The 19,509-nt window shown below is 38.4% G+C and overlaps 2 protein-coding genes across 2 annotated transcripts; one reads left to right on the top strand and one right to left on the bottom strand.

Moving 5' to 3' along the window:
* Positions 1 to 3: 3 nt before the first annotated feature.
* On the bottom strand, positions 4 to 3,484 carry tma16 (translation machinery associated 16 homolog). The gene is made up of 7 exons (XM_083909693.1): positions 3,425 to 3,484; positions 3,212 to 3,315; positions 3,089 to 3,126; positions 2,584 to 2,668; positions 2,072 to 2,220; positions 1,941 to 1,983; positions 4 to 1,043 (listed from the first exon to the last, which is right to left on the bottom strand). The coding sequence occupies exons 1-7, from the start codon at positions 3,425 to 3,427 to the stop codon at positions 863 to 865; spliced, it is 603 nt and encodes a 200-aa protein (XP_083765819.1). The 5' UTR covers positions 3,428 to 3,484; the 3' UTR covers positions 4 to 862.
* A 3,250-nt stretch (positions 3,485 to 6,734) lies between these two features.
* tmem154 (transmembrane protein 154) lies at positions 6,735 to 14,378 on the top strand (the record flags this gene model as incomplete). The annotated part of the gene is made up of 9 exons (XM_083909348.1): positions 6,735 to 6,831; positions 7,560 to 7,649; positions 9,426 to 9,488; positions 9,598 to 9,627; positions 10,121 to 10,300; positions 10,617 to 10,671; positions 11,258 to 11,334; positions 12,204 to 12,246; positions 13,928 to 14,378. The coding sequence occupies 8 exons, from the start codon at positions 6,735 to 6,737 to the stop codon at positions 12,233 to 12,235; spliced, it is 624 nt and encodes a 207-aa protein (XP_083765474.1). The 3' UTR covers positions 12,236 to 12,246; positions 13,928 to 14,378.
* Positions 14,379 to 19,509: the final 5,131 nt, after the last annotated feature.

Here is a 19,509-nt window from a genome sequence, read left to right as displayed (position 1 = left end):
GCCTCCTCTCTGACATCTGCACTGAGTGAACAGGCAGATATAATACTGCACACTTGCACATCTGTTCACACACAGTGTGCTGCCCTGGTTAGAGCCTCCACACAAGATGATTTTTAGACACTGTCCAACCAGGTTTTTGTTTGAAACATTCTGAGGTTTTCTCTCCCTTTGGACAATCAGATCTTCAGGCACCAAAGAGACAAATATACACAGAAGGAACTATTTACTTAGCATCTTTAGCTCACTGTTGATAAAAAGTGTTTTGAAAAAGAATTTACTGTATAAAGCCTGGTTGTATATGATGCTTTCCTCAGACAGCTGTATGTGAGCTACTCTTCATTAGTTTCTTAGACTGTAACTACAGCACTAACACGTTTTAATGACTGTAAAAGTGTTTTCCATTTTGTTGTCAGTGTTTGTCTCAGTTTATACCGACACTGTTATGAGTTACTGTTTACACTTTTCTACAGGTTTAATTTATTTCTTCTTTTCACGGTCAGGTCACAGAAAATACAATGTTCTCATAATTGTGTCTCGTGTCCACTACAACATTAGAACACTGGACACCTTTGTACGTGTGACTGTATAAGACGGATTATTCAGGTTTAATTTGATGCATGTTTGGTTATGTAATAAATGATGAATGTAGAACCTCTCACGGGAGGATGTTGAGTCACTGGAGAGCAAGACAAAGAAAAAGAGCACGCTGATAAGTTGGTTTTCCAAGTCTGACATGTTGATGCCATCTGCTGGAGAGAACGTGAGAAGCAGCATCTTCTCACAGACTCAGTTTTTCTCTATAAAGTCTTTCCTGAAGGCCATCTGATGTTTTATAATAACATATGGCAAACATCAAAGAACATTAGTCCGAGTCCGACATCAGAACCTTCTCATCCGCCTCTTCTCCATCATCATCCTCATCTTCAATGTTGTCTTCTTCTGCTTCCCGTTTCTCTTTTTTCTCATTATTAGTGTCCAGACCTTTGCAAGAAACCATCCGAAGTTTGATGGTTGGGAGTTTCTTCAGATCGCCAGTCCACTCTCTGACAAAACAAAGAATCAACAAGAGGCTGAAAAGTAGCAGTCTTCGTAATTTCTCAAATGCTAATCCTCTGAGGTAAATAGAAGGTAAATAAAACACACTCAAATGTCACGTAACTCAGTTCATTTACACCACCATGTTGGCAGGAAAAAGCCTTCGCCAAAATCAACACCAGTGTCCGTCTCAAACCCTCAGAGTTCAATAAACACTTAAAATCCATTGAGATCGAGCAATTTCACACAAAACTTGTCAGGATTCAATATATCTGACCTTTTTATTTCCCCCATGGTGCTTTGTATGGAAACAGCCCGAGTGAACATTAATCCAGACCTGTAGTGTCATGATATCTTTAGATTTTTGATACATTTCTCCTCGTTCTACTCTGGAGAACGCTTAGAAATCACAATAAAAGCATGTAACATAAACAAGATAGTAATTTAGTATTGGATTCTGTAGCTAATACGAAGTGATCACTACACAAGCGAAATCCGATGGCTCAGGACTATTATCGCTCAGCCTTCAATGCTTGAGTTTTATGGTATTGGGCCACCTTTGCAGTCTCTGAGGATCTTTACTGATTCGGTAAAATGTTTTCCTGCTTGCTTGTCCCCAACGGTGCTGACGCACAACGGCTATCTACACTTTTTATGAATACAGCTGTCAAAGACACGCGTTGCTTGACTGATTGCCTGGTATAGCTGCTGCCAGTTACATAAATATATGGATTGGAACAGTGCAGCCTCCTGTCAAAATGGTGTTATTTAAGTTCTGTGTTGCCTGATGGGAATTGTGTGAAGGCACCTACAAGAGTGCTATAAAAGTCCACTGAAAATTACAATAGTTGAAACTTAAAAATAATACACATGAATACAAACACGTTGGAGCATTTGTGACTCACCTGAATGTTTTCAGATGCTTTGCATTGATGATATCTGGCATTTCTGTGTGTTAAACAAAGCAAAGATCATGATACGTTTTCTCAAACGACGGCTGCAAATGTGTGTATGCAAGTTTAAAACGAAAACTCACCAAATCCAGCGCCCTCGTACAGCGCTCGCTCCCGTTCGATTGTCTGTTTTATGATAGCTTCTCTGGCGCCATGGAGACGACCCTGACGACCTTTGATCCCATTCACCAACTCGATTTGCTCGAGTTCAGAATCAAATCTTTGCAGATACCTAAACGGCACCAAAAAAAAGGGTTAAAACCTTGTAAATGGTGGTTTGGTTTACTCAGTGCTCCAAAAAAAACAATTAAAACATTACTATTGTGGGTTGTATTTTCTGAATACAAATAATATTTAGTCCCAGAATACCATCTGAGGTTTTAAACTAATCAACATACGTAACAATTGTGTACAAAAACATTATGTGCTGCTGTCATGTGACAATTACAAAAATCTGTATCACCACCAAAGTAATGAACTTAATCCCACAAAAATAAAGACCGACTGCTCCAGAGAACATATAATAAAATGTGTACACAAACAAATTTAAACACAATCTGTTTATATACTATCAATAATGCTAAAATCTGATGACCTTTCGATGATGTCACAGGCGTCTTTCTTGGTGTACGTCGTCTTTGCTGGATCCAGCTGCTCCTGGAACCACAACAGCTTCTCACCTGTGAGTAAGGACAAGTGCCATTTCAATCATTTATATTTGGTTTGCTCGTGTATATTTAAGCATAGATAACATTTGAAGAAGACAATATGCATCTAATTTCAAGTCAGTATAAACTCACTGGCCAATTTATTATTACCCTCATTTATTTAGGGCTGTGGTTTCTCATACAGATATGGAGATGCTTATACAGTACATGTATTTGTTTCACTATTAATTATTATAACCGTGTTCCAAATGATAGAAAGGTCAAATAACCACTATTTTACAACGAAGTTATGACTTTTATCTCTGAACACATAACCAGTGAACACACCAAGCTTCACTCCTCCTGTCACTTATCACATGTAATAATGTGACCAGTGAATGTAAATAAGCTAAAAATAACAGGATATAAGAATCACATTGTTATTCAGCCTACCTATGCTGCTCAGACGCGTGGCTTTGTCACCTCTCTGCCTATAGAGGAAACACAACAATATTAAGTGTAAATATAATGTGTCGTCTGTAAATTTCTTTCTTGTTGTTTTACTTTTCCTCGCACCTTTCTTTCTTCTTCAGTCGGATTTCTTCTCGGGCGAGGTAAGCCGCTTTCCTGCTGAACGGATGAACCACCTTCTCGGGCGCTCTTCCTTTCTGAACCTTCGGCTGAAAATCAGGTACATTTAGTCACAGCGTTTAAACGTATAAAGAGTTTATATTAACTGTTTATAAAGGTACAAACTAATGTGCAGTCACGACACGCAGAGGTTTTTACCATTTTCAGAGTTTGGAAACACGCGTGGTGCAACTCAGCTGTTGACAACTGGACCGGAAATTGTCCGACATCGAATGATGTCCGGGTGCGTTGCGGACACCATACAAACGTTCCCAAATTCCCGAACTTTGAACTTCGAAATAAGTTAATTGAAATACTTTTCAACCGCAATTTTTTGAGTAACACATGTGCATCCCTTATTACAGAATCGCATTGCATTAAAAAAAATTGGTGGAGTATTGTATTTTTTTGGTTAGGTGTCATTTCTTTTTTCTGTTTCAGAGTAAATTTTTCATGGTTGGTTTTTTGGAGTATTTTTTCTAATCAACTGATTTTTTTTTCTGAGTTCAGAGAGCAGCTAACCATAACCCCAAGCATCTAGGTTTAAGGCACTGGGAGATAGTCCTGTCTTTAAGTCACATATAGATGGTATTACAATTACAATAGAGTTTGTCGACTTGACGCAGGTATGGGAGTCACTTGCAGGTCAGAGGTTCTCGCGAGAGTTCGAAGTATCTCGATAATTCTGAAAAAAAAACCCCCAGAAAAACAGTATATTTAAGGATTCAAAGATGACAGAAAATGTCCAGTAGGAACACATTGGGTCCCTCTGCTTCATCTGGAGATGCAGAGTGGTGAAAGTCAGCCTGAAACCACACAACAACAAAAAAAATCACATACTTTATATGTAAAGAGAAATATTTGCCCAGCAACCCACTGTCTATTTAAAATGCCGTAAAAGTGATTTTTAAGGTTGTCCACAATTTATTTTATGGATTTTCTGCCATTAAACATAATAACAATGATGATGATACAAAAAAAAAGAAAAAATAATGGTTCAACCTGCTCCCGTTCCTCCAGCCACGTGTTACAGTCATATGTTAAACGGATCAGATTTCAGGTCAAATACAGTGAATTTAGCCGGAGGTGTTTCCCGAAAATTACCACAAGATGAATCTGATGGGTCACGAGGTTTGATAATGTGACAGAAGAAAAAAGACAAAATCTCTTATTGATTGACTTTTCTCATCATTGGCCTAATTTTTATGTGTGTGAAATATTGACTTTGAATAGAACTGCATCACTTTAAGTCTCAAAGAAAAAGTTGAACTGGAACAAAAAAATATTTTCTTTAGAACTGTACTTTTAAAATACGATGTATGAGAGTAAATGTGTAGCAGTTGTGAATGGTGAATGTATTATCGCAGTCACAGCTGACACAAAATTTAAATGAACACAAAACAAAAACAGAGGTGTTATTATAAAGTGTGTGTGTGTATATCTACTGGAACATACTGATGCAAATCATGTGATTTGGATAAATAAAACAGCAGTGACTAGAATCACACAGTATGAACTGGCTACATCAATAAAGGCATCAACTGTAAAACGAAAAAAACAACATGACATGTCTTGAAGGCTATTCCGGTGGAAGCTGTTATTTTAATTTGAAGCCACATAAGGACATCAAAGTTTTCTCTTCAATAAACAACTTGTTTCTTCATTTTGATTTGAAGTAGCTCACTGTATTTACAAGTGTCACGTTACAGCTGTTTTTCTGGGTCAGTTCAAGACTCCCTAAATGTGCCATCTGTACCTGAAGACCAGGGCCGGCCCAAGCCTCCATGGGGCCCTAAGCGAAATTTGAATTTGGGGCCCTAAGCGAAATTCGAATTTGGGGCTCTCTGTTGCTGCCAATAATAATGATTATCGATCATTAACACACCTACTATACTAAAGCTATTCTACTTATTCTACTCTGTAATAATGGGGAGAAAAATTCTAAATAAACTACAGCAATCCAAACTTTTATTTATTTATTTTTTTAGTTAATTGCTCTTGGGGGCCTTTTAGTGGTCACAGGGCCCTTATTCCTTGGGCCAGCCCTGCTGAAGACAGTCAGTCATTATCATATATCAGCACACAGCACATCAGGGGCATTTACATTTGGGGGAATACTTACCTACTCTCATAGATATAAATATCTGACCTCCAGAATCGCAATCTTTATTGCCTCTAAATGGCAACATATATAAATATATATATAGATTTTCATCATGATGTGCTATTGACGAGAAGACGAGAGACAGGAAACATTTTCTTGACAAATTTTCCCCATAGACTTCCATTCATATGCAGTTTATTCGCAACCAGTGGAGTCGCCCCCTTGTGGCCATTCAATATATTCTTACTTCTTTGTTGACTTCAAGAGGGAAACCCTGAGATCACATCTTTCACAGGTTTCTTTACAGTCTATGGGTCCAGATAGGACAACTTCTGACCTGTACTATAACATTTTACAGATCCACAATTCATATTTTATTGTTAGTTTTATTTTTTTTAATCATTTTTTCATTTCACGTTTCTTCTTATTTGGATATAGTCTGTTTTAAAAGAGGTATATATACATATATATATATATATATATATATATATATATATATATATATATATAGGCTTTTGAGTGATTATCATAATACTTGACATTTATGGGGATACTAATTCAGTGTTGTTATTGTAAATAAATGATAGCGTGCTGCTGGTTTTTTTTTTTTTACATTTTTGTACTGATACTGATCATAAGTCTCTTCAACAGAAAAATATGTCTCCCTCTCAAAGAGCCCGCAGTGTTCTGGGTTACTTTGCGTTTCCTGACAGCTTGATAGAATCACAGTCTACTGATATTCAAAGGAAGAAGTGCAGTATAAATGGTTCACTGTCGTTCATAATAATAGCCGCCCTGTTGCCACCATGTCTATGCTGCTCAATGAAAGAAAGACTATTTTGAAGTGGGCCGACTGCCTTTGCCCATAGATAATCATTACAGCATGACCCTCAAATTCATGACCACTTTCACCACAAAGACTGACTTTAAGTAAGAGTTTGCCTGAACTGAGCAACAAACAGACAAACATATTTAAAGCCTTGGATTTATTTTGGAGCATTAACAACAGATAGCAGACCAGCTGCTACACACTGAACTCATTCAAAATTAGTTTTTTTTTTTACCCTTCTTTAAAGTTTGTTCAGCTTGCCCCTCTCTCTCTCTCTCTCTTTTTCGGGCCACATACCTAACCGGCAGGAATGTGATTGTGCTGGAGCCGAGGAGCCGTCAGACTTGTGGCTACAAGCTCACAGCCGATTGCATCACATCCGAGTGAGTTATCTCTGTGAGTGTGAGGGTGTGTGAGGATTTTTTTTTTTTTTCTCTCTTTCTTTTCTTCCCCTCTGCTTCTATTTAACATGTAAAGCCAGACCAGGAAGTGCGATGCTGTGACAGAACAGAAGACAGCTGGCGCACAATGGCACTATGTCTGCCTCTCGGCCCGGTAACATGAGAGGCCCCTGGGTGAAGACCCCTCTCCTCCTGCTGCTGCTGCTGCTGTTGATAACTCTGACCAGGACAGGTGAGACTGGGAACACTGTATTTTTTTTTTTCCTCGTTGCTCTCTCACTTGTGCCTCAGTCAGTTTTTCTCACTCTCTAAATCGTTGATGCTGTAGAAAACCTATAAGTTGTAATGATAAGTGTCAGACAGTGCAGGTATTATTAAATAAGAAGGTGTGGTGGTTTTTGTTTGGTTTTATCTCACTTGAATCCACTTGAATCTCAACAAAGCCGTGTTTAGAAACTGGGGAAGAAGAAAAAGAAGTGACCAGGAAAGAGTTTTATGAAGAATTGGATGATTAAATCCAGAAGAAGACAGCATCACGGCTAAAAACAGCTTAATACCACTTCTGACTGAAGTCCTTGCCTTAAACTCTTTTACATCATAGTGTATTAATATTTCACATCTTTTTCTCTGTTTCCGCTTATAAAATCTCATCTTAGGCAAGAGAAACAGAACAAGTTGCCTAACATGTTGAGTATATCTCCGCCTCTTCTGCTCCGTCCAAGGCAATATGGATTTTTGTAACAGTTTAGATTTTTTTTGTGTGTGTGGCAATCGTTTGAAATCGGAAGTCTTCAGTTCCTGTGTGATCTGAGAGTTACACTCTCCTCTGCAGACAACACCCCCGTTACAACATAACTGTCATCTTTCCTTTGTAACACACGTGTTTCCCTTGAAGTTTCACTTTTACAATGAATTGACAGTGGCATGAGTTGAACTAATGAGAGGGGGTTTCTGTTGCAGTTTCAGGCGAATCAGAAGGCGATTATCCAGATCCAGGGGCTGAAACCACTGACGACTCAGACCCAGGTGACGCTGAACCAGATCCCTCAGGTGAGATGTCAATCATTAAGTATTATACTGGGACAGGGGTTTCTGCAACCTTTAGCAGTAAAGAGACATTTTTGTCTCCTCTCCACCCAAAGAACCTATTTGGTCCATAAAATTAAGATAACATGATGTATAAAGATTTATAGATAGATATTATATACTGTTTATTAAAAAAATCACAGTTTGTTTCATTTATGAAATAAAAGAAGAAAACTTGGCGAAAAAACACTGACAAATATTTGAGTCCCCCCCCCCCATCGTTTGTAGAAAAAAGTATAATTTTGTATAACTTTTATTACTTTGATACTTTTTATTACTATGACCTTAATTTATCACCTTGATGCCTCAAAAAAAGAAGTGTTCACTTTTTCACTTCAGAAATCACAAAAAGAGTGTTTTTTTCAAAGCCACAGGTCGCAGACCCTTGGTCTAGGAATAATAAGGATAATACACCATGTTGTCACGAGCATGTTTAGTTCCATGTCCCTTTATTTTAAAATAAAAGTCTCACTGAGACTTTAATACGTGCTTTAGAAGAGACACATCATGTCATGAGGGCACAGGCTATACGACATTGTTGCATCAGTAACAAAAATAGCTCCTTAACTACTTCTTTTCATGTGTTCATATGGTTTACCTCTTAACGACTCAGGCACCTAGTTTTTGTCTTAACACTGGTCTAAATACTATATATGTACTGTATATACATACACATATATACAGTACATCTTCAGATATGTGCCTCCATTTTCAGAAACAGTTGAGTCTGAGTTTGCAAGAACTTGCCCTGGCGTTCACACAGAGCCACAGGGCTTTGACCTGGATTTTTACAAATTTGAATCCACGTCTTCTCTTTGGACTCAAATATTATCATTCATATAGTGGTTTTATCACTTATTTTTACCCAGAGTGTTTGTTTTATGCTCAGAAGGAGGTTTAATTGCCGTGATGAAAGCATGAAAAATATCAAGCACTGATCGAATGCTTGGTAAGACCCTCGAGATTTTAATCACACATTTAAATCACTGAGTGTTAATAACCTCCAGCACAAGGTGGATGTTTCTTTTTCCCTTCCATTAATCACCTGACGGCCACTCAGATTCACTGTGGGGATTATCTTACTTATAGATAGATAGATAGATAGATAGATAGATAGATAGATAGATAGATAGATAGATAGATAGATAGATAGATAGATAGATAGATAGATAGATAGATAGATAGATAGATAGATAGATAGATATACATATACTGATTCACTGATTCTACCTCTAAATCCCTTAAACTGTGCTACATCCCAAATCATATGTAAAATAAAAGCTCCAGGGGACTTAAAGCAGTGTTTCTCAATCCTGGTCCCCAGGGACTCTCTGCCCTCCATGTTTTACATGTTTCTGGGCTCGTCTATGTATTATAGATAGGTAGGTAGGTAGCTAAGTAGCAATTATGACAATCACAATGAATTAAATATAAAAAAAAAAATCTACACCTCTCAAAGGAACCAAAAGCAACACTTCCATGAACTCCATTACAAGTAAATCCTGGTCCTCAGGGACTCTCTGCCCTCCATGTTTTACATGTTCACGTGCTCCAGCACACCTGATTTAAATGGTCTGCAGAAGCCTGATAAAGGCTCACTCATTTGAATCATGTGTGCTGGAGCAGGGGAAACCTTTAAAACATGCAGGACCAGGATTGAGAATCACTTTCATGTAGAAATGTTTGTTTGTTTGATGTTAAATATGTTCTATGTCTGAAATATTGTTATCCCTCTGTTAGAATCACTGCCTACTGTGTCTGATGCCACGTTACCGACAGAGCTGTTCCCTCCAGAAGACCCAGGTGAGTTCAGCTGCTCCTGTACAATCATCCACAGTCCATTTAATAATACTAAATATACAGTACATTATACAGTATTCTAATTGATTTCCTCTGTTGTTGTTCCCTGCAGTTGAGGTCACAGAAGGTTCAGGGTGGACAGGTATGTCACTTTCACCGTGTGATTTGTGTCTTGCAGTACAGCAACAATATGGTAATAGTATGGGGATAATCTTGAAATAATATTATGTTAATATATAAAAAGTAATGTATAGTTAATAGCTTACAGATTGAGAATTACTGTCATCACCATCATCACAATACCTTCACATGAAAGTATGGGAGAATCGAAATGGATAATATAATAGAATTACTTCCATTTTATCAATATACTGTGTTCCATATAATCTTTGTAATAATTGTATGACAGTGTATAATAATATGTAGAGTTCTCTCTCCCCTTGTCTGTCCACTCCCCACCTCTGTCCGGTCCAGTTTCCCCACAACACATAATCAGAAAATAAATAAATTAGAATAAAAATAGTAATAATAATATGTAGAGCTTAGCGTTTTTTTTATGCCACTGCAGACTCTACTTTTTATCATAATTCATAAAAACGATGGACTGATCCATGCTGCGTCGTTTGTCTCTGCAGGATCTGAGTTTCACAGCACAGAGTGGCCCAACACGTCAGGAGACAACACGGATGAGGACGAGCAGAATTTGACTTTCGTCGTCATCCCGGCCCTCGTTGTGCTCGCCGTTGTCGTCATCGGGATGATCGTGTGTGGTATTTTCCTCAACCGCAAGTGGAACAACAAAAGAAGAAGTCAAGGTTTGTGTCCGACTCACGGGAGAACACTTAGAAAGGCTTTAAACGACCAAAACACGATTAAAATGTCACTGCATCTCAAATCCTGACAAAAAACTAGCCATGTGGTGATGAGTGTTATGTTAAGGTGTTTACGTTTATAACAGTTATATAACAGTGGGATTAGCTCTGAAATGAATGAATGAATGAATAATGTCCACTGTATCTTTAATGTGGCAGAAGAAATCTATTGACTCTACCACGGTTGAACAATAACATCTTGGTGTTTTTAGCTTCTGTACATTTTAACTTGTGACTGAAGCATGTTTTCTAATCACAGAGCTCAGGAAAGATGACCCATATTTGGATGGACCAGACACAGAGAAGGTACCAATGTAAGTACTGATCACTTCCTTGAAAATTGTTGGTCATTTTGACAAAGGAGTCATTCACCTGGGTGTGAACGTCATGCAAATTAGCTGGGGATACTAACACAGTACATCCTCCCTCTAATGCCTGGCAGAAACCAAGTATGACCAGTAAAAGCTGAGTCACCACAGCATAGATTACTTCATCTGGAAAATGTATTTACAGACTTGAAAAGTACAAGTGAAATTTTGTGTTCAACACGAGTCTCACTTAGCCTCTTTGACAGGTGTTCCCGATCACATCGACACCGTCTCTGTTTAGTCCGTGTACTGTAAGTCAGGAGAATGCGTGAGTCAGCGTGTGCACCCTGAAACTGAGCAAGCTAAATGGAATCCAGCCATGGTTATTTTGGTGATTAATCACACCTGTGCTTTCCCTCACTTTGACTGCAAAGTCTGCCGTGGAAAAAAAACCCAACTCCTCCACACGCACCCACGTTAGCATGTACCTTGTAGATTATTGAATGGCAGCATTTGCTGTTGGTGTTGTAATGTAAACTAAAGTGATTTCACTCGGTTTTAGAGTCCTCACTTGATTTCTTTACCTTTTCAGGCCCATGTTTGAAGAAGACGTGCCCTCTGTGCTGGAGCTGGAAATGGAGGAGTTGGACCAATGGATGAAAAAAGATGGTTGGTTCCCTTTGTATTTATATAGTGTTTTTCTGGTCTTACACTCGTTTTTCCATTCACCCATTCACAGCTATTCACTCACACGTCGCGTTTTCCTATCACTCATCTTTCATACACAGAGTCATGTAGACTAGCGGGCCAGGAATCAAACCCACAACCTTCAAGTTGAAAGGCGACTCGCTCTACCTCTAAAATAAATTATTAAATTATTAAATTATTAAATTATTATAAATTATTTGGCTCTGAGGTGTCATTTATAGACAAGACATTTAAATGAATGACAGAATATATAAATACCTATAACTTAATTCACGGCATCCTTCAAAGAAAAACTCAACCAAGTCTATTCTCAAATTGTCATTTATAAAAGTGCTTGAGACAAAGTGAGCTGGTGCTCACTGTCCAGCAGAGGGCACTGTTGCTGTATAAGTGGAACACGTACATCAGTAATAACATTGGGTTAAATCGTTCAATTGGTATTCCCTGCCAAAAACCTTGATAAGTGATTAAATAAGAACATGTTTTCTGATTTATTTTGTATAAAGGAGCATAGAAAGAGGAAAACTTAAGAATGTCAACATTTTGATGTTACTGGTCAAACTTATTTACCATTTCCTTACAGTGTATTGACTAAAATCAAGAAATTAAACCACAGATTTACTGAGAATAAGACTCATTGTATAATAAGACTCAATTTCTCCACAGGGATTAATAAAACATACTGACTCTGATTCTGATTATTAGTTGCAGATCTACTACTGAGGTCTCCTCAGTCTTTTCATGTCTATTTTTAAATCAGTTTGCATAATTTCTCTGAAAGGAGCAATCACATATGACTCAGTAAACATTCACAGGTTTGCTTGTTCTAGGTGAAACTGCAGAAGGGTCTAATCATGGCTAAATCTAATGATGGTGAGCATGCTTTTATATTTGATTGTGTGATTTCCAGTGTAAAGGCACAGTACGTAACACATTAATCAGACCACCATAACAATGTCATAAAAACATAGATAATTTAGAAATCTTTCATTTTATTGTCATTTATTTGGCAAAAAAAACAAACTAATTAACTGGACTTCTTCTCTGAGAAGTTTGAGAAGTCAAACTAACTTTTCTGTTCATGAATGCAAGTAAATAACTATAATTTGACGTCTTTAAAAATATCATTTTGGTTAAAGAGCTTCTACATACTGGTGTATACATTTTTAATAAATAAATACCAATGCTGTTCATTTAGGGCATAACCCTTACATTGTGTGGTGGTCTAATACATGTGTTGAACACTGAAGATCTGAAGATTGTTGTTTATATTGATCAGCATCACTGCACATGTGCTTTGAATCTTATTGTGAACACTATAAAAAGATTGTGTTGTTACACAACGCTGCTGCTGCTGCTGCTAACACAACACAGATCAACAGCCGACTTGGGCAACAACAAGTTCTTTCACGTGGTTTCCGTCTTTCTGCCAGCCCTGTTTGTTGTGATGCTCTGGCAGCTGCGCTCAGCGTAGCTGCGACTGACGAACTGTGACCCTCTCGTCGTGACACATGGTATTCTTTGAGCCCACATACACATTAACATCTGCTAGCGATCACAACAGGCACGCACGGGAGTGTGTCGCAACTTAACTCCGGGGTAGTCTGTGTACTAGAAGTTCTCGGGGAAAAAAAGGCCACGGTCAAGGTCCACGAGTTGTTGACAAACGTCATTTACACACGGCTTCTTCCCAGGGTTTTTACGTCCAAAGCTGTGCAAAGGGTTCCATGTGACGGTCATTCAGCAACGACGTCCTCTGTACACACTAGGTTACAGAAGAGAGCTCAAAACAGAAGTGAACGGGGCCTTGTCGCCGCCGCTGTTGTGGTTGCAGCATGTGATGCTACTGCAGCGACTGGTCCCTGTTTGTCAGAGCTGTAAAATTCCACAGAAACTTTAAAGAAGAAAGACTACAGAAGAGGATGAGGGCCACACAGGAAACAAATATTTGAGGTGTGACTTTAAACTCAGAATTCTGACTTTATTCTCAGAATTCTGGGCACCCATAGTTCTGGGTTTAAAGTCAGAATTCAAAATTCAGAGTTCTCAGAATTCTGACTTTAAAAAACAGAATTCTGACTTTATTCTCAGAATTCTGGTTTTTAAAGTCAGAATTCTGAGAACAAAGTCAGCTGCTTTATCTTCCGAATAAAGTCAGAATTCAGAATTTTAAAGTAAGAATTCTGAGAATAAAGTCTAAAGTCAGAATTCTGAGAATAAAGACAGAATTCTGAGTTTAAAGTCCGAATTCTGAGGATAAAGTCTAAAGTCCGAATTCTGAGTTTTAAAGTCCGAATTCTGAGTTTAAAGTCAGAATTCTGACTTTAATTGATTTACAGTTCGACATTGTTCAGTTTGATTCCTGTGTCGGACGTCGTGCTCATGATTCTTCCGGTGACGACGCTCTCTGACCAATCAGTGGCCGACAGTCTGTCGACGTCACGTTTTAGCATCGAGTCGTACTAGAAGATTGAAACTAAACTATCGAGGTCTTTCTCTGTGCGTCTCTCTCTGACGTTGTCCGTTCTCTGTCCCGCGATTCCTTTGTCTCCAGTTTGACTGAAGACGCTCTCTGGAACACTCGAGGACACACAGTGAACTGTTGACGACGCTCTACGATGATGCAGCTGTCATTTGTGACCACAGGAGGGAATTTCTCTGCCAGGAAACGACATCAGAGGACTTTATGGACGTGAACACACTTTTTTTAAAGTCATTGTTTTCAGATGTACAGTTTATGTGTTAAATATTAACACCTCCTTTTGTCAATGATATGTTGTTTTTAAGCTTTTAATGTATTGTTTCTTTCATGATTTGTCTTTTTTTTATTGTTCACTGAAATGCCCGTTAAACAGTTAAAGGGAAGTTAGCAGTATTCTCTGTCTCATAGAATCCACCTGGGGCTACACAGTGGCTAGCATTGTTGCCTCACAGCAAGAAGGTCAAGGGTTTGAATCCCGCTTCGACAAAGGGCTTTTTTTCCCGTGTGAAGTTAGCATGTTCTCCCCCGTGGGTTTTCTCTGGATTCTCCACTTTCCTTCCACATTCCAAGAACCTGCAGAGGTTAATTCTTCTTCTTCTTTTCCTTTCGGCTGCTCCCTTCAGGTGTCACCACAGCGAATCAACCTCCTACCATCCATCCCTGTCCTCCATATCCTCCTTTCTCACACCAACTAACTTCCATAAATCTTCTCTTTGGTCTTCCTCTAGACCTCCTGATTGGCAGTTCCAAACCCCAGCATCCTTCTACCAATATATTCACTATCCCTCCTCTGTACATGACCAAAACATCTCATTCTGGACTCTCTGATCTTATCTCCAAAACATCTAACGTGCTGTTCCTCTGATTAACTAATTCCTGATCCTCCCAAAGAGAACCTCATCATCTTCATCTCTGCTACCTCCAGCTCTGCTTCCTGTCTTTTCCTCAGTGCCACTGTCTCTAGACCGTGAGGAAGGAGGAATGGAGTTCTTGGAATGATCCAAGAACGTGCAGAGGGTAATTGGACACTATAAATTGACCGTAGGTGTGAATGGTTGTTTGCCTCTGCGTGTTTGTCCTGCGATCTGTCCAGAGTGACGACCCGGAGATAAAACTATTCAGTATGGAATGGATAAAAACATAGAAAGGAAACAAACACTGTGCTGTAGCGGCTATCATATGTCCCCTGTTTGCTAATTGGTGCTATGGCAGAGTAAATATGATCATATTCAGGTGCATGAGGTCAGTTCTCTTCCTCTGCCGCTGCCTTATCTTCAGCTCAGAGTCTCTTTATTATGTTTCACAGCATGACTCTCCCTCCAGCTGCAGGTTGCAGAGGGGGAAATATCCTGTTGATGATTGTAGGCATGCATGACACAGAGGGCCACTCCTTCTTCATGCCTGTGCAGAGCTGGTTCCGACTAATGGAGAATAGAGTTTTTATTCTGAAGGTGATTAGAATCTCCGAGTGTGAAATCAGAAACCCTCTTTTCCTGCACGCTGTTGAAATAGCTTTTTTTTTTTAAAAAGATTAAAAAAAGCTGCTACTGATAAGATTTCAATCTCACCGTGGATAATGTCTCTCTGACTGAATACATTATGCTGTTTAGATGTTATAATATAAGCTTTTGGGCCTAGAAGTGTTGAATCTTAGTTACGTGTCATTTCACTGTTTTAAACGGATTTTGTAAATATTTCAATAGAGAAAACCAAGAGATGTTATTTTCATTGAAATCCTTGTGTAAATATTTAAGGCTGTACTATTTTTTATTATGCTGTTGAAACTTTAAATAAAATTTTAATTGTGAAACGAATGAAGATTTAAACGTTTAAGGGTGGTGGCGTCACAATGATCTAACACTTTTCTCCAGGTTGAATTAAGTACAAACATCCATGACAATGTACAGTTTGATGAACTGCCATAAAATCTAGTTCAGACCGAGTGATTCCTTTTGGTGATTTTCTGACTTTTCATCAAGCTTCACCTTCAGTTTTTTTTTTACTTTATATTCCACGAAATGTGTTGACATTTACACAAGAGTTGGCACAGACATTTTATGTTTTCCAAACAATGAATTTTAATGTCCCTGGAGTAAAATGTGCCAACAGTCCTCAGATGGGTTCCCAGAAATCATCAGTACAACCTCAGGATGAACTCATTCCCCCACACACTGTCATCATCAGGTCAGAAAATAACCTTTCGTCTTCAAATATTGTGTTAAATCATTTCCGTATTCCACATTTTTCTGTTTTCAAAATGACGGTGTTGTGATGTTTCCAAACCTTTAAAGGCTCAGTGCAATCCTTTTGAAATAACACAATCTACAGAACACAAAGCAGCAGATTTCACGCATCGTTGAAATGCATCAGACTTCTCTGTTAAATATTGAGATTTTACACATTTCTGTGCCAAATGTTGGAGATGAATGAAAGTTTTCATGATTTTTAAAGTCTTTTTAATTGATCTACAGTTCGGCATTGTTCCGTTTGATTCCTGACGGACGTCGTGCTCTTGACTCTTCCTGTGGACGGCAGTCTGACGACGTCACGCATAGTATCGGCTCGCTTGGAACCTCGTCAGAGCAGGTGCTAAAAAAAGCACCAGGTACTATAACTAATGGAAAAGCACTATTTACTATTTATTGGCCATAAACTATACCAATGCCAGCTGCGGAGATGATTAAGAACTGATTTCTAGCATGTAAAAAGGTAAAAGTCTAACATTTCCTGGTTTATAAACATACAGTGTCATTAAAGGAGCTTCATCCAGGCCTTAACAACAGAGCATTTGTTTATAGAGTTATATTCTGATTAAGATATATTGTTCTTTTATCTAATCCATGCTAATTAGTTTTATTTAAATGACCTTTTAAAAAAGCCAAAATGACTTGTAAAACAACACAACAGACATATGATGTACTGTGTTGTGTTTCTTTTATTGTAAACTGATTAAATGTGTGGATTATGGACTGTGGCTCAAGGAGGAAAGAACAAACTTTAGACATTGCATGCATGCTTTTCAAAATGACTATTGTTATTGACTGTTATTATTTCCACCACTTTAATGCACCGTACGCTCGTGGTGCAGGGAGTGCAGAAACACCTTTTCCACCTGTGGCTCGACTAATACTTTGCCCTGTAATAATCAGCTGAAGGATTTTGCTGAGTGTGTGTTTAAATGCAGCAGCGTCGCCCCAAACAACACTACGTCAGACACCGTACCGGCCAAACTGGTTTACATGGGAATAAAACACAAGAGATTCTCACCAAAGACACATGTACGTATACTGTGCATTGCAAAAATAAAAAAAAAAAGCAATAACAGTGCAGTGACAAATGAGTCTGAATTGATCAAGCTTTTGTTGACTGAATCGGGGTTTCCCCAGCAGACACTGTTGCTGTCTGTCACACACTATCATCATCAACAGCAGCAGCAGCAGCAGCTCTGTGTGTTTGTTTGCCTGCAGAGCATCGCGCGTCTGTCGCAATCCTCGCATTCAGTCGTTCTTGGGCAATCTTTAAATGGGAAACACATATTGTAATTCACACGGGAATCTTGCGTGTGTTCACATCTGAGTCCTGATGAGCAATTTAAACCGTGTGAAACTTTCCCCCCCGGCCTCTTATGAAAGAGTGTGTCTTGCACCAGTCAGATAATATCTGATGGGAACACAGAGGCCATGTTCTCAGGACCTTCAGTGTACGTTATATTTATTATTTTTATGAGCACACTGTAAATAATTTAAAAAAGGAAGATATATCCTCCTCTTCCTCACAGTGAAATTAGAGTAAGATGGTGCGAGAGATAAGGTGACTCTAATTATTGTTATCATTATTATTAGATATTTATTGTGTTAAAGGTGCCATATGTAAGGCACCTTTGTGGCCAAAAAGGGTTACTACATTCAAATTCAAAATACCGAGGTCTTTTTGGTTTCGTTTTCTAACGTAACTGGCAACCCGTGGTTGCTCGGCAGCTGTGACTCTACTTACTGCAATGATTGGTAGATGATGATAGGTGGCGCCACATGCCAAAACATGATTTCAAAACATAAACATGATTTGCAGTCTGCAAAATATTTTTTTAAATGTAAATATTTTGGCTGTACTGTTGTTGTTGGTGAGTTCAGTTTGTTATATGAACATTATTCCTGAGTCTCTGTGACATATTAGGAGGATTTTATGGCCAGTTGATTTAGATTTATGACATAATGCACCTTTAAATCTTCTACACACTCCAGTCAAAATTCAGCTCCACCCTGATCACATAACCCTGGTTTAAACAGTAGAACAGCATTTCTGATTTTCCTCCAAGTATCACCAGAAGAAACTTGTGTACCGCTGGTGGTACATGTGCTACAGTTTGAGAACCACAGTACAGTTTTTTAGATACAGGCCTCTACCAAAAGGTTGAGACGTATGTTCATAATAAACCTGGTTTGCATAATTCATAAAGTACAACATTCAGGACATTAAGTGCATTTTTCAATGAGACATAGTGACTTAAAGTGTGGTCGACCAAATGGTTGAGTAGTACCTTTAAGGGTTAAAATAGGGAAAAATCATAATTTAAAAGTCTAAAATCTCCAGAATGAAGTTAAATTGGGGCTACATTTAAGTCAGTGCATATTCTGTGCCATTCATGAGTACTGCCTTTGTCTCAGTGTAGAGCAAAAAGAAAACACTATTGTACAATGTCCCATTTAACATATTTTAAAGTCCACGTAACGGATGAAAGATCTTAAAAGTATAAAACAGAAAGGTTTCCTGAAAATTGAATCTGTAAGGCGTAACTATGGTGCCTTGGACCATTACATTTTAAATGAGTGAAACTTTTAATTACAGTGTGAGTTAATTAACCATGAAAACTAATTTGTAGGTTATTGTCATGTCTTTTCATAATTACTTGTGATATTGTCACACACAATACTGGGAGAAAATTCAGCTTAAAAGTAGTTTTGTGGGAAATAAATTGACTCAAACGCCAGGAACAGAAACCACACTTAACAACGGTTTCAAGACAGGACCTGAGATTATTGTGAGGAGTCACTTTCAGGAGTAATTTACATAAAAGCACACACAGCCACAGCTGCTTTTTAATCCCATTTCTGAGTGTGTTTAATAACAAAGCCGGCATATTTACAGTCGTGCTTTGTTTCCAGGGGTCTGCTTTCCAGCTTTCATTGACTGGATGCCAGCCTCATTTCCACACTTCTCAGGATCACATGACTGGTGCTTAGTGATATCTCAGGCTTTCAGACTTTCCCTGGGGGATCCAGATACCGGGCATGAAAATCACCCTGAGCCAAAGCGAACCAAAGCGAACCAAAGCTGGCACTGCAGGGCAAACTTCGGCAATTTCAGCACACTAATCCACTGGAGCTTTCTTTTTCTTTTTATTTCTCCCCCCCTTTTTTGCCAGTGAATAAACAAGGTTCAATATACCAGGAGGATATCATTTTAGCTTTTGGTTGACATGAATTGTTAAAAAAATACTTATGTAAAACACTAAGTATACTACAATAAAATAGATTTTTGATTATTACTTTGTGGGTCGTTTTCTTATGAATTGCCTAGAATTTGTTTTTTTAAAGGTGCATTATGTAATAAATCTAAAGCAACTGGCCATAAAATCCTCCTAATATGTCACAGAG

Source organism: Microchirus variegatus, assembly GCF_963457635.1.
Source record: "Microchirus variegatus genome assembly, chromosome: 23".
NCBI classification, from domain to species: Eukaryota; Metazoa; Chordata; class Actinopteri; order Pleuronectiformes; family Soleidae; genus Microchirus; species Microchirus variegatus.
This window is presented reverse-complemented; position numbering and strand designations above follow the sequence as displayed.